Here is a 16,543-nt window from a genome sequence, read left to right on the forward strand (position 1 = left end):
CCAGGTAACAAGTTTAATTCCTCTTCTACATCATAGCCCTTCAGTTACTTGAAGGCAGTTATCATACATTTTTTTTTCTCTCCCAAGAATTCTTTAGTCTGAGCTAAACATGCCCAGTTTCTTCAACTGATTCCCATACCATGGATTCTTCAAGGCTCTTCACAATGCTAGTTGCCCCCTCTGGATACTCTCCTTTTTGCCTCTGTCCTTTGTAAGCCATGGTGTCTAAAAGTGAGCACAGCACTCCAGATGAGGCTTGACAAAGGCAGTGGGACTGTCACTTCTCTTTTCTGGGAACTCTGACCCTCCTAAAGCCGCCCAAGATTGCATTGGCTTTTCTAACTGCCACATCACACTGAAAACTCATCTTGAGCTTGCTTGAAGATAAACTAAAGCTCTCACATCTTTTTAGGAACAACTGCTGCCTAATCATGCTCTCCTCCTCTTGTATATGAGAAGTTAATTTTTTTGTTCCTAGTGCAAGACTTTACATTTATCCCTACTAAATTTCACCTCCTGGTTTAATAATCCTGACAAAAAAGAAAATGAGGTTAGTCTGGCACGACCAATTCTTTTTTTTTTGTTTGTTTCTTTTGGTAAGGTAATCGGGGTTAAGTGACTTGCTCAGGGTCACAAAGCTAGTAAGTATCAAGTGTCTGAGGTCAAATTTGAACTCAGATCCTCCTGACTCCAATAGCGCTGGAGCGCTATTCACTGCGCCACCTAGCTGCTCCTTAGCATGACCAATTCTTAATGAAGCTACACTAGCTCTTCCTAAACACTGCTTTCTCTTTCTGAATGTTCCCTGTTTCTTTAATGGTCTATTCCAGAATGTTTTCAGCAATTGAAGTCACGTTCACTAGTGTATAGTTTGCAGATTCTATTCTCTTCCCCCTGTAAAATCAACATTTGAACTTCTCTTATATTGTGATACTTCTCTTGTTTTCTATGATATTTTCAAATATCTCTGACAATCGCATTTGCCAGCTCTTTCAGGACCAAGAATTGTTCAATGTAGCCAAATGACGTGAATTCATCAAGGGCAGGTCCCCCCTCACTTAACCTTGAGTGTTAACTCCTGAGAATTGATTTTTGTTTTGCCATTTCCTTTGGGATTGTCATTCTTTGAAGAGAAAACAGAAGCGAAAAATAGTACCTATCTGTTCTCTCTGATATCGATTAGCATTGTCCCATCCACTCAAAGCAAAAGTCATATCCCTTCTCTGAACTCCTTTCTCTCCCAGTATAATTAAAAATGCCTTTTTTGTTGTTGTTCTTAGCCTCCCTTTCTAGCCTCAGAGGCTCATTGTAAGCTTTACTATTCCTCACACTATTTTTACAGGACTGTCTCACAATCTTATTTAATTTTTCTGTATATTTCTTTTTAAAGTCTAAGTTTATTGGCGAATTTTCTACATATCTATATTGGTCACTTTAGTCAAATTCCATTTTTCCTTCTTATTCTAATTATTTCTTTTTGTGTCTTCAGAATTTAATTCTTGAGTATCTCCCATGTTTCCTGTGCTGACTTCCCCTGTAGAATTTTAGTCCATGAGATCCTAGCTATCCAGGATGGAATGATCATTTCCTTCATAAGTTCCTATCATTTTCACTACAATAAGCAGTTCCTTTTTGTTGGTGAGCATGAAATCTAGAATATAATTTCCCTCTTGTTGCTTCATCTGCCTTTTAAAGGATAAAATTATCCCTCAGGCAAGTCAAGAACTTGCTTTTGTTAGAAAGGTGGCTCTAGCAGATGCTAGATAATTGAAGCCCCTCATATATCACACCTCTGTGCAGGGCTTGTGATCTGTTTTCCAAACTTCTCATCTCTCCTCTCTTTCTGTTCAAGTGGTTTGTAGTATAATCCAATGACAAAATCATTTATTTTTCTCCCTCCTTTGACCTTCACCAAAATACTCTCCATCCTGTTTCCCCTTCTAGTTCTTAGATTTCCTCACAGGAGTATATCTTTTATTAATATCTATCTATCTATCTTTCTATCTATCTATCATCCATCTATATATTTTCTCAATTATGTGTAGGAATATATATTCTTAATGTATAAAGCTACCCTGCTCCCTTTTATTTATACTATTTTTTTCGAATAAGATATAAGAGCTGTAATCCAGTGATGGGTTTCATTTCAAGTCTCAGTGATAGCTATGAGGGCAAATTTCCCTCTTGTTTTAAGACCTTTATTTCCTCTTGTTGGCTTAAATTTTATGCATTGTACATCAATTAACCACTAAACGTTTTTAATTGCCTGTTGTGTGCCAGACACAGTGCTAAGCACTAGGGATACAAAAAGAGGCAAAAGATGGTCCCTGTCCTTAAGGAGCTTATAATCTAATGGGGGAAACAACATACAAACAAATGTATGCAAAGCAAATGATGCAAGATAAATAGGAAATAATTAACAGAGAGAAGGGACAAGAATTAAGAGGCATTGGGGAAAGTTTCTAGTAAAAGATGAGATTTTAATTGGGACTTAAAAGAAACCTGGGATGTCAGTAGACAGAGCTAAAAATGGAGTGTCTTATTTTTTTGTTGTTGTTGAGGCAGTCGGGGTTAAGTGATTTGCCCAGGGTCATACAGCTAAATGTCAAGTATCTGAGGCTGGATTTGAACTCAGGTTCTCCTGACTCCAGGGCTGGTGCTCTATCCACTTCGCCACCTAGCTACCTCAAGTGTTTTGTTCATGAAACATCCTGGAAGCCAGGATTGAGATATTTCAGGGGGGCTTTAAGGTGTAAGAAGACTAGAAAGGTAGAAGGGGGCTTGTCTGTGAAGGGCTTTGAATGCCAAACAGAGCATTTTGTATTTGATCCTACAGCCCAATAGGGAGCCACTGGAGTTTATTTGTGTGTGTGTGTGTGTGTGTGTGTGTGTGTGTGTGTGTGTGTGTGTGTGTCTGTGAGAGAGAGAGAGAGAGAGAGAGAGAGAGAGAGAGATGGTAAGACCTCTGCTTTAGGAAAATCACTTTAGTGGATGAATGGAGGGTGAATTGGAGTGGGGAACGACTTGAGTCAGGCAGACCCACCAGCAAGTTATTGTGATAATCGAGGCATGTGTCAGAGGAGAGAAGAGGACATATTTGAGAAATGTTGCAAAGGTGAAATCAACAGCCTTTGGCAGCAGATTGGATATGAGGGTGCCATGAGAAAGTGTGAGGAGTCCAGGATTAGTCCTGGGTTGTGAGCCTGAAGGATGGGGAGGATGGTGTTGCCCTCTGCAGTAATAGGGAAGGTAGGAATCAGGGGGGATTTAGGGATGAAGATAATGAGTTCAGTTTTGAACATGTTGAATTTAAGATGACTACTGAACATCCAGTTTGAAATGTCTGAAAGGCAATTGGAGATGTGAGATTGGAAGTCAGCAGAGAGTTTGGGGAAGGATAGGTGGATTTGGGAATCATTAACATAGAGATGAAAATCCTTGGAAACTGATGAGATCACCAGGTGAGAAGTAAGTAGTCTCCTCCAGCAGAGAAGACAGACAATGAGTGGTCAGATAGGTATGATGAGAGCCAGGAGGGAGTGATGTTCTGAAAATTAAGAGAGAACAGAGTATCAAGGAGGAGAGAATAATCAACAATGTCAGAGGCTGCCGAAAGGTCAAGGAGAATGAGGAATGAGAAAAGATACATAGGCCTTTGAGGCTATGGGTTTTGTTACAAGCTAGATTTTGTCTCCAGTGAGTCTCTACTGCTAGTCTTCATTCTTTTTTGTGGTTACTCTCTATAGTATCTGACTTACAGAATATACATAAATAGTCTTTTCTCCTTCCCTCCTTCCATCCTTTATAGTTTAAAGCACTTTTAATTAGATGAGCAAAACACCCGGCAAATATATTCTTTCCAGCCTTTGTTAGGTATATTCCATTTCTGGCCAGGAATTTGTCAATCCTGTATTGTAAGCTGGGATCCAGAAATCGAAATCCCATTCCCTGGCATTTATTATCCAGTTATTCATTTCCCAAATTAATTTTTTCTACCGTATCCCTTGCCTTCATTGGCCACTAGTGAGGAAAATGTAACTTGTGCCTCATGGTCTTCAGTTTCTTGTCCATGACTTCATAATCATTGAAAATACATTTTTAGATTCGTTCTAGAGGTATCATTTGTATACGCATGGATCCCCAGAAGTAGGGGGTGTCATCCGTTTTGATAAGACTTGTAAGCTTCTGTTATGGCTTGAATACATGCTCCAGGAAGACAACAGACTTCTTGACTGTTAACTATCAGGTCAACAGATAGCTACCTCAGTACCCCCGAATAGGAAATCACCAGCTGCTGCTGCTATGACTACTCCTACTACTCTACTACTACCATTATTGTTCCACTTCTCTTCCTCTGCCCTTCAGCAGATAATCTGTCAATCACTTGTGAGACTACTGTATCAATCTTGGGAGGACAAAATAAAAGATCTACACAGAATTTATGGACAAGCACATTTTTTCCTCTTCATTGCATCCTTAATTATGTTTCCTTTAGAAACCCTTCATTTTCCCTAATAATTAGGAGTGTAGAGAGGTATTCTTCAACTCCCTTCACATTTTCATCAAGGAGGGAAATTAACACTTGGAGCACAGATGCTTGGCTGTGACAGAAATACAAACAAGACACACAATTGTGTTGTCACTGCGCAATTTCCCCTACTTACATAATAGTTTAGCTTTTCCAGTTTATTATTTGGAACTGCTTGTGGATGTTTATACCTCAACCATTCTTGGTCAAATCTTTTTTACAATCTCATTCAAATTCCTTACCTTTGCACCACCAACTCCATAGCCATTGCCATACTCACCTTTAGCTTTGCACCTACTTCTAGTCCTTTTCACCAATTTTACCAGTTTTCCTCACCCACCTCTCTTACCAATTTGCTTAACTCTCTAATTGTTCCACTTACCTTTTTTTACTTACTTTGCTTATCTGGCCAGGTACCTTTTCCTTCTCCTTTTTTTTTCTTTTTCTTTTTTTTTGGCTAGGCAATGGGGTTAAATAACTTGCCCAGGGTCACACAGCTAGTAAGTGTCAAGTGTCTGAGGCTGGATTTGAACTCAGGTCCTCCTGAAGCCAGGACCAATACTCTATCTACTGCGCCACCTCACTGCCCCCTCCTTCTCCTTCTTGAATCTACCTCTGAAGGTTCATTTCTTCAGTCATCCTTTGTTCCCCTTAATCCCCCTTCATCCTTTTATATCCTCCTTAATTGTCCTTGGCCCTGTTTCTTTTACAACTCAGAAGTAGAATCTAGACCAATATCTAGACTAGAGAGATTGTTCTTCGTATTTTCCTCAATTTCTCCCAAATTTTGACATCTGACTTTTTTCACTAATCCAAACCTATCCAATTTACCTGTACAATTTTCTTAATTTGCTCAAGTCCTTTCTTTTCCTGTTCCTTATCCAACAACCTTCTACAAAAATTGGAAGTAGACTTGCTCAGGGTAAGTAACACAGTAGTAAGTGTTAGAGGTAGGATTTGAGTCTAGGTCTTTTGATTCGAAGTCCAGCATTTCATTTGCCACATTGCCTCTCAACACTGATGAGCTTTGCAAAGGTTCCTGGGACATAAGTTCTCAAACAGAATATGACTAATGTTCTTTTGAATTCCCAAAGAGAATGTGAGGGTGAGCTCCCCCACCTCTTAAAATTAGAAAACATTGGCCTAACAATTCATACACAAAAAGTTAAATGAATGAGAAATGTCTATTAGCTACTGAATTTGTACATAAATCTGTATCAAGCACTGAATATAGACAATGATTAGGTCCAGAATTGAATAGGAGGAAGAGAGCAGACTGGTTCGCAACTGAGAAATTGCAATACTTTCAATGATCTCAATCCCACTTATAGTTGCAAAGACCCATATTTTTAACCCATTTCCCCCCAGCAAAGTTTTACAATTAAACATTTTAGAACATCATAATGGCAAGGAACCTCACAGTCAATAGAGAAATACATAGAAAGTTAGCCTTTCAAAAAACATTTATTAAGCTCTTCCTATGTATTAGGCACTCTGGTAAGCACTAGGGATACAAAGAAAGGCAAAGACAACAGTCCCTGCCCTCAAGGAGCTCATATTCCAGTGGAGACAACATGTAGATAATTAGGTACATATAAAATACATACGGAGCAGAGAAAGGTGATCTCAGAGGGGCTGCTAAGAAGACTAGAAAAGGTGTCATGCAGAAGGTGGGATTTGACATGGTAGATGCAAGTTAGCTATAGCATATTTTTATATGTACACAAGAACTAGTATAGGAAATATTGTGGAAGAAATATATAACAAGTAAACTAATTGTGTTGGTTATGCAGCAAGAACAAGGGGTAACAGCCTGAGGCATCTGCTGTTGTCCACAAAATGTAAAAAGTCTTAGAAAAAGACCTCTAGCATTTTGGGTGGATCATCTGTGAAGGATATATGGATGGACATGATCAAAAATTTTACCTGATTAGAAGTCATGAATGGGTTGCAATCTGCACTGATAGAGGAAATATCCATATCAGTGAAATCATAAATGATTTGAAGTATTGAGGCAGATTACAAATGAAATTAACTATATTGAAATACAGTTACCGAAAAACAACTTCATGGATCCTAGCTTAAGAACAGCTGTTAAAATGGAAAGAACACAAGACTTGGAGCCTGAAGATAACTGTTTTTAAGGCATGCATGGAAACAACTTATGACAATTTATGACTAATTGTGTGACCATGAAAAAATTACTGAACCTCACTAGTCTCAGTTTCCTTATCTTCTGAATGGAAATAATATCTGTGAAACCCACCAAAAAATAATAGTTAGCATTTCACAAATAGGAGGATGAGAATCCAGTTTGCCTGACTTCTTGTCCAGGGCTCTTTCTAGTTACATTGCATTGGCAGTCATGATAATTATTTTAACTAAAAATCTTCTCTATTTCTAAATATGACCTATAGCGAGAGTTTTTATTTTTTATAATACTGGTAGTAATTTCATGTCTAGAATGGTTTGAGAAGAAGATAGTAAACGTTGAAGTTTGAGGCCAGACAAGAATGGGGATATACCCTGAGGGAGAGTGATAGAGAGAGGATATGCCAAGAAGGAGAGGCCAGCATATCATAGTAATGTTTTCTTTTCTATCTTTTTTGGTCTTGTCCTAATGTTCTTCTCAATCATTATATCTAATAATTGAGGAACAAATAACAAGATATTAGCACTGTACAGAACATAGAAAAGACTGAATATATCTGCTAAGAATGCATTTCTTGTATGCTATCTTTGTAATATTTAAATCTTTAAAACCATAGATTTCTGTGTTGTTTACTACATTATTATGTGTGGATACCATTTTTTATTTTTACTTTCAGATGACCTTATGGACATAGTAATAATATGTCCACAAATTGAATTAATTAATTGTCTTACTAGTGAATGGAAGGGGGAACCACCACTTTTGTCTTTTTGTCTTATTGTACTTCATTTCTTCTCCACTGGAATGAAAAATTCTGGCTTAAGTCTGCTTCAAGAACTAGATAAAAATGAGAAGGGTAAGTTTAGCAAAATGTTCTTAATGAAGGAATGGTGGGAGTTATTCAGAGAAAATAAAGTTACTGGTCATAAGTTCATTATCGGCTTTGTAAAGAATCAAGACTCTTAAAATGTTAGTTAACATAGACCTGCACCACTTATAACCTCTGTTGATAAGATTTAACTTGTAAAAACTTTAAATGAAGAGGTTGCCATCTCAGTGACTTTAACTAGATCTGACACACATTTTCTTAGGGAAGTCATCAGAGAAGTAAGATGAAATTAGAAACTTTAGCAAGCATAAGGCAGAAGAAAAGGACGTAAATATATACATTCATCATTTCCATGGTGTTATTTCTGTTCTACCATATAAGCAACATATTCTTCCCATTGTGGTCCCTGTGCTTTTGAGAACAGTGTAAAGAAAATCCAGAAAGGAGAGAGTATATGAAAGGAAAGGATAGTTAAATGCTTCAGAGAAGTTGAGAATGTTGAGTTCTAAGAGAAGACCAAGAGAGCAGTGTCACTTGAGGGATGCTGTCAGATTCCAGACTGCAGAAGATTTAGAAGACAGTGGGAGGAGAGGAAGTGGAGGCACCGAATGTAAATGTTTTTCCTCCCAGAGAGTTTAACTGAGAAAGGAAGAAGAGATAGGATGCTATGTAATGGGAATTCTAGGATTTACTAAGGGTTTTTTTTTTTGTTGTTGTTGTTGTTTTGTTTTGTTTTGTTTTGTGTTCGGATGAAAGATACTTGGGTGTGTTTGTAGATAGCAGGAAAGGAACCAGTAGACGGAGTAATAATGAAGATTAGAAATTTTTGGCAACAATATTTATGGTTGATTTTTCTACCTTGAAATTACTGTTCTTTGTACATGCACAGAGGTGTTGGGTATAGAAAGAACATTTTAGTAGAATGGATTTTTAAAGAATAGTAGTATTCTACTACCTGTATAAAGGCAGTGCTGCAAGAAGCAAAACATGATGTATTTGGTGGTTCAAGAGAGAAGAACCCCTCAAATACTCTGATATTACATGTTGCCAGGAGAATTTAATTTTCACAATTAAAGTACATCATTAGCATCTCTAACAAGTGAAATTCTTTTGTGTTTGTTTCTTTTAGAAAAAAATAATTTAGAAAGCCCCATCATTCTATTCAGAGTTAGGATTATTAGTTTAAAGAAATATTTCTCAAATTAAGGGCTATGGATATGCTGAAAATAGAACTATAGGGTTCCGGAAAGCTATTTGGTACTAATGGTGGCAAACTGCAGGCAACATGAAATAAAGTGAGTCTGGATATTCCCCTTGTGGACCTAAAGAACTACTGCCAATCCAGTGAGGGCAGGGAGTAGAATAGAATAGAATTTTTAAAATAAGTGCAAGTGATACTGAATAAAGGACGGATACTATAAACTACTGTTGTTGGTGTTTGTTTTTTTCCCCTCTCAGAGGCAACAGAAAAACTTATGACATCTGATCGATTTTGTTCCTTAGAGGACTGGCAAGAACTGGCGGATGTGTGTATCCATAACGGCTTTTGCAGATTGTCCAAAGACATCATTTCCATCCTTAGATGTCAGGAAGGAGTATCCGAAATTCCTCCAGATGGAGAATTCAACATAATGGAACATGTTTTTTGGTAGTTCCACCTCTTGAACAACTGAGGGAGCTCTAAAAATATTTTATGTGTTCTAGTTGAGAAAAACAGCCTAAGTATTAGTAACTTTGAATAAATACAAATTGTTTATTCCCCAGAAACAAATTAGTCCTTTATTGTGGCATTGGAATCTACATAGCGTTTTATATAGAAATGCTTTGCTTCCCATTCATATGGGAAGCAAACATTGTTTAATGTTTTTATTCTATTCTTTTTCACACATGCACACACACATAGAACCATATCAGGGTTGTCTGTCTGGGTTTATAGACTCGGACAGGCCAGGATTATGTGTATACATCTCTTTTTGTCAATGCCTAACATAGTGCCATGTACAATTTTATACTTTTATATTATAATGGTAGAATTTTTATCATTAGAGCTAGTAGGAAGCTTGGAGAACTCTTCAAGCCACTGACAACAGTTTGCTCTGCATGTTTCATGTTATTATGTCATGTAAACTTTATCTAGTATAAACTAACATTTAAATGCTGCTTTGCTAGACAGAAAGGTATGGTTTAGGTGGTAGAGGTACATCTTAGGAATGGAATTTAAAATAAGTAAACAGAGTCTTCAGGAACTGGTGAGTGTGAATGAATATATTTTTCTCACTATGGAATTCTTCAGGTATACTGTTGCAGGTTTCCAGATTGATTTTATTGAAAATGAGAAACTTACTTATGGTATTTACTGCTGAATTTTTCTCTTACCCATAATGTTGCTCACATTAGAGTTCTGTCAGAGAATAAGTTTATGGGCAGAGCTCTTTGTTATATGAGATTGTTGAAGTTTGTAGTTTTGGTGTTAAAAATATCTTTTTATTAAATTAAAGATGTACCTCCTAACTACATATTAATAGGGATTAGACTTACTTTTTGTGATCCCAGAGGTCAGAACTAGGATCAATAAATAATTTTTCAATGAGGTAGATTGGTCTCAGCATAGGAAAATAAGAGTGGTTCAGTGGAATGAGCTAGCTAGGTAAGGAGTTCCATGTAATTTATTTCTAAGTGCTATGGATTTTTTTAAAAGTTTTTTTTTTTTAAATGAAAACTTCACTTCAAGAAATAAGGAATGTCTCAACCTCTACTTGGATGGACTATGATATGAGAATCATTGGGTATGATTGTTAAACTTGAAACTTATTTTAGGGTTTAACTAAGAGAAGAGCTCCAAAAAACTGATTCTTATAAAGTCCACAAATAAGTGTTTAAAGATTTTAAAATTAGGAAATTTCAGTTAAGAACAAGATAACTTTCACTGTGAAGTAATAATAAAGATGATGATGATAATAAGATGCAGTTCTTCCTATAGTATGTCAATTTAATGATCATTAGACACTTCATGCTTAGGGTATCAACAGTTAGGTTAATGTCTATAGATATTTAAAAAAACTTTGTGATTCTTAGCATCCTCAGTGAGGGATTTAAGAACATCTTAGGAAATCTGTCTCTAGCCGGTATCATAAAAATATGCAACTACATGAAGAATGTTTTGTATGTTGATGATCTTAAGGATTTTATTAGAAGGTCTAGAGTACCTTCTCAACTTCTTATGACCTATTTAAGCTTACTCATTCTTCAAATCCCTTTTCAAATACCTTTTTGGTGAATCCTACCACAATCACGCTGGCCAGCTCACACTTATCTCTTTCAAGTATAAGTACTTATACTTATATCCTGATCAATGACCACTATATAAATAGAACAAAACTATCTCCAAGTTGTATGGTTAAAACTACCATTCAAGTCAAAAGTTATTATCTTTGTGAAAATAGTTTGATATGGGAAATTATCTCAATCATTTATAAGCCTTTGTTTATTAACAGTTTATTGCTAACAGCTTTAGTGTGATAACCTGGGGAGGAATGTTGTTCCTACCCAATCAGTGAAGAGTCCAGTTTTTATGATCTTTTGAGTTGGATTAATACCTTTCACAAAAATGAATTAACACCTTTCACCCCCTTCTTGGGCCTCCTGCCTTCCCCAGTATAGGATTCATTTTACTCAAAGGATCAAACCAGGCTTCAACACTTACTTTTCTGGGATCATTACTGCCACTTTCACCTAACCATTGTTTCTTCTAGACCTACCACAATTCAATGTAGGTAGCCCTTTTGTAGTAAACAAATTCAATTCAGGCCCCCTCCCCCACTCGTTTGTAGGTGTGTCTTTTTGAAATATTTCCCCTTTTTTCCTTATAGTGGTTATTCTCTCTCTCTCTCCACCTCAATCTCCCCCCCTTTCTCCCTCCCACCCTTCCCCCTTCTCTCTCTTTCATTCATATTCTCCCCTCCTCCCCATCCCCACTGACTTTCAAGCAAGGAAGATGAAACAATATTAGAAATGGAACAGACTAGGCTATGACCTTGAGAGATTTTTAAAAGGTCAGAAGAGCCACTGGTCCGGTGACATGAGTCCACAGCAGAGGTTGCAATAGCTGTAGCCCCTTGAGCCCAGTCCTTGGGCCTGTAGAATCCTGGGGCATGACCTGATTGGCTCAGTCTGGCAATGAATGGACCTGGCCACTAAGACACCATGCCAAACAAACAAGAGAGCAAGTTGTCCCCTAACTATGTTGCACCCTTGTGGAAGGTGTGTTTCCTAGCAGCCATTTTAAGTTTGAGCCCACTCTCCACAGGCACTGAAGGGTAGAGGAGAGAGTGTGTCTTGGTTTAAGGTGATATTTTTGTACTTTGGGGCTGCTATATCTTTTCAGTAAACATCGCAGTATAAAAGCTAATTGATGTTAATGGCCTAATTTATATCGAGGAAAAGGTAAACAGTCAAAATGACATTAGGGTACTAATCACTAGTTAGGTGATATTGAGAAGTTACTAACTAGATGATTAATATTGGAAGAGGGAACATATTGGATGGGCTTATGTTTGACAGTGCTAAAGAAAGACATCCTCTCCCTCACCCTTCAGGGTTTACCCGTACAACCCTTTGGAGAGGCATGAGCTCTGAGGATTGAGGATCTGACCCACAAGTGCTAATGAGGGTGAGTCCAGAGCTTTGAATCACTACAGATGTAATTACTGATTTATGAAACAAAATGCTGTGGGAAGGTCTTAACTGATTTGAGGCAGATAGGTCGCACAGTGGATAGAGCTGTAGCTCTGGAATCAGGAAGACCTGCATTCAAATTTGACCTGAGACATTTACTAGCTGTGTGACCCTGGGCAAGTCACTTAACATCTGTTTGCCTCAGTCTCCTCAACTGTAAAGTGGGGATGATATCACACTGCTTCCCAGGGTGGTTGTGAAGATCTAATGAAATAATATTTATATAATGCTTTGCACAGTGCCCGGTACATCATAGGTGCTTTAATAAATGCTTATTCCATTCTCTCATAGGTATTGGGGAAGGCTTAATTAAGAAAGTGGAAATTAAAATCCTTTGAAGGATGTGTAGGGCGGCGTGAAGAACAAAGACATGGTAAAGCAAAAGAGAATAGGTTGTGTTTAGAGTGTAGAGTATTCAGATTTGGCTGACTGAATAGAGGAGATCCAGACCCAAAGGTTGGTCATTAGTGGCTTGATATCATCTTGTGAAGAGGTCTTTGGTAGAGGGCACTAGGGTCCTGTCCTTGACTGGGCTATTAAAACATCTTTTTTTTTTCAATGACTTGGATAAAGGTATAGATGTAATGCTTATGAGATGTACAGATAACCTAAAGCCAGAAAGGATAACTAGGAGGAACACAGGACTGGACAACAGTTCATCTGAAAAAGGTCTATGGGTTTTAGTAGGAGACAAATTCAATATGAATTCATGGTGTGATATGGCAGCCCAATAATGCTAATATGATTTGCAACTACATTAAGAGAAGCACAGAATTCAAGACTAGAGATGTCAGAATCCCACTGTCCTCTGCTATGGTCAGGCCAGACCTTATCTGGAGTTCATGTTCATTTCAGAATGCTACATTTTAGGAAGGCCACTAATAAGCTGGAAAGTGTTCAGAGGAGGACAACAGGGATTGAGAAGGGACTTGAGATTATAATATATGAGAACTAGTGGAAGGATGCAGGGAAGCCTAGAAAAGGTCCATTAAAACTATTTAGCCTTCAAAAGAGGAGACTGGGGTAGGAGTGGGAGGAGGCACACATGAGAGCTGTCTTCCAGTATTTTGAACCATGGATCATATCATGGTTTAGAGTGAAAAGGGCGTTCGAGATCATCTTGTCCAATCCTTTCACTTTATAAATAAAAACAACTGAGGTCCCAAGCTGTTCAGGAATTTGCCACGTGGCTGTATTGTATAAAGAGGGATTAGACTTGTTCTGCTGGTCTGCAGAGGGTAGAACTAGGAGCAATAGGTAGAAAGTAAGAAAGAGCTGGATTTTGGTTTAATGAAGGAAAAGTTCCTTGACAATTAGAGCTGACCAAAATGGCCTGAAGAACCTGCCTCAGGAAGGAAGGGGTTCTCCCTACCTGTTCAACGACAGAGTGGCCTATGTGGCCTCTGAAGTCCCTTCAGATTCAGCAAAATGACCCAAAGCTGGAAAGGTAGGGCAATGCCATCTTGTAGACAGCTTGGTAATAAGAGGTTTGATAAATGCTAGTTGATTGACTGCATGTCTGACGAGAGTATGAACTTTACTCGTTAGCCATTAGGGAACTACTTTACATTTTCAGCTGTAATAATGATAGTAGCAGATAGCATTTACATAACATTTTAAGATTTGCAAAGCACTTCACATATATCATCTCATTTGATACAACAATCCTGGGAGGTGAATATTATCTGTTATCCATATTATACTGATGAGGAAACTGAGTCAGACACAGGTTAAGAAATAGTAATAATAACTAATATTTACATAGCACTTACTATGCGACACATGTTTTTGCTAAACATTTTACAATTGTTGTCTTATTTGATCCTCCTAACAACCCTGGAAGGAAGGTGCTATTATTATCCACATTTTACATATAAGGAAACTGATGCAAGTAGCGACTGAGTGACTTGCACAGGATCACATAGTAAACATCTGAGGCAGGATTTGAACTCAGGCCTTCCTGACTGCTGGTCTAGCATTCTATCCACTACACCATCTTAGCTGCCACTAGTTGACTATGACTGACCAGATCAATAAAAAAGAAGTATTATTCAATAAACAGTGTGAAGGATTGCCTGAAGTATTACAGTAGTATTAGATAGGTGGCAATGGGGGCATAGCCTAGTTAGTAGTGTAAATAGAGAAGACAAGACTGAGAGGAGAGATGTCTCACATCTGGAATTGATAGGAGTTAGGAACTGTTGGGATGTGTGAAGGGGGCCAATAGGAAGCCCCAAAGATAAACCCAGGTTTATTAACATGAGAAAGTGGGCGAAAGGCGGCACCACAGATAGTGATAAAGAAATGAGAAAAAGGAGGATGATGATAAACCCAGAAGATCATAAATACACAAAGGTACTAGGCTGTGATTAATAATAATGATTAACTTGTCCTCTTGCCTGGCAACTCACAGGTAGGAAAATAAAATGAGTCTCCTTTGTTGCTAATCTGTGTGTCGCAATTGTCACCTCTGAGTGGCAGATCATCTCTCTTCAGGAGTTAAAGGCTAAGCCCTTTCCTCCTTCAATTAATTACACGTTTAAAGCCCTTAAAGTTCAAGCAGGAGAGGAGAGAAAAGAAAGGGAATCAGGATTTGTTAAGTGCCTACTATATGCCAGGCATTGTGCTAAGTGGTTACTAATATTATCTCATTTGAGTTTTGATAAATCTGGTTTTGATCCAAATAAGCATCCTGTGAAGCACAGGAAAGAGAGTAAAAGAAGCTTAACTTTCTTTGAGCTTGGGAATGTCAATAGCTCAGTGATTCCCATCTGGAATGGCAGAATGAATGCATCCAGATTTCTTTCACTCAAAAAACCAGACTCTCGTTGGTTGTGTATTTTCTACCTTTGGAGCAGCTCTGAAGAGGCCCGCCCCATTCTCATGGCTAAGATGGTTTATGTGTTCTGATACGCTGTGCAGCCTCATGTTTGACCTCACTTCCTCTCACTCTCTGACCTCTGTTTGCCTGGGATGGAATTCTTGCCTCTGTGTCCAAGCTGTGGCATGTGGGAAGTGGCCGCTGTAAGGAGAGGGAGCAAAGGAAGGCTAACTTGCTAATGATTTGGAAAGCAGAGATTTGTTTTTGTGTATGAGCTGCGCCAACAGAAGGTGCTGACCAAGCTGGTTTAATAGGCAAGGAAAAGGAGTAACCATCAAAGTGCCGGATGCCAAAATACATGGTTGAAAAGAGCCTCCAGTGAAGTATCTATATATGAAGCCAACAAAGGCAATGAAAGGGTTGGAAAACGCGGCCTTATGTGGAAAGGCTAATGGAAAGTGGGGTAATTCAGACTGAGGAAAAGACTAAGGGGAAAACAATCAAGAGTGGTGAAACAGAAGAGGTGACAGAACTAGCTATTCACTCCCATCATGCCTTCCCACCTCCTGCCTTGGTTCTCTTACCTAAAATGTGTTCCTTTTTGCTCTGTGCTTCTTAGAATCCTTTGTCTTCCTTCAAAGCTCAACTCACCTCTTCTAGGAATCTTTCCCTAATCCCTTCTCTCCTCAATTTTCCTTGTACGATATTTATTAATATTTGTTATATTCCCCTCCCTTCTTCCACAATAGAATGTAACCTCTCTGAGGACAAATATTGTTTTCTTTTGTCTTTGTGTCCCCAGGACCTAGAACAGTATCTGGTATATAGTAGATGCTTAATAATTGTTTTTTTGAGGCAGCTATGTTGTACATCTTTCTGCTGTGGACATTCTCTCTGGCTGTCCCCCATCCTTGGAATGCTCCCTTCCCGTGCTCCTACTACTGACTTCCCTGACTCCTTTTAAGTTTCGAGTAAAATAGTACCTTTTACACCTTCCTTCTGTTAATTATTTCCTATTTATCCTATTTATCCTATTTATAGCTTGCTTTGTATATATTTGTTAGCATATTGTCTCCCCTATGCTCCTTGAGGGCAGGGACTGTTTATTGCCTCTTTTTGTATCCTCAGCACTTAGCATAGTGCCTGGCACTTAGTGGGTACTTAATAAATGTTTATTGATTGATTTTATTACAGTGGATAGAATGTCAGCATTAGTCAGGAAGACTTGAGTTCAAATCTAACTTCATACTTATTAGTTATATGACCTTGGACAAGTCGTCTAACCTCTATTTATCCTTCTTTCCTTATGTGCAAAATGGAAGTAACAGCGCCTATCTCCCAGGCAGATATGAGATTAAATGAGATAAACATTTGTAAAGCTCTTAGCACAGTGCCTGACACATAGTAGGCATTATATAAGTGTTATTTATTATTATTTATTATTATTATTTATTACTATTATTATTAACTGAATTTAAT

The 16,543-nt window shown here is 38.1% G+C and overlaps 1 protein-coding gene across 1 annotated transcript in view; it reads left to right on the forward strand.

Annotated features, from left to right (window-relative positions):
- Positions 1–9,267, forward strand: part of CLHC1 (clathrin heavy chain linker domain containing 1) — a 50,560-nt gene extending 41,293 nt beyond the window's left edge. The window contains exons 11-12 of the mRNA XM_027865068.1: positions 7,357–7,536; positions 8,968–9,267. Coding sequence (XP_027720869.1) covers positions 7,357–7,536; positions 8,968–9,161 — 374 coding nt within the window. The 3' untranslated portion in view covers positions 9,162–9,267. The remainder of the gene's footprint in view (positions 1–7,356; positions 7,537–8,967) is intronic.
- Positions 9,268–16,543: the final 7,276 nt, after the last annotated feature.

The sequence above is a fragment of the Vombatus ursinus genome, unplaced genomic scaffold (genome assembly GCF_900497805.2).
Source record: "Vombatus ursinus unplaced genomic scaffold, bare-nosed wombat genome assembly UNPS02014778.1, whole genome shotgun sequence".
Classification (NCBI taxonomy): Eukaryota; Metazoa; Chordata; class Mammalia; order Diprotodontia; family Vombatidae; genus Vombatus; species Vombatus ursinus.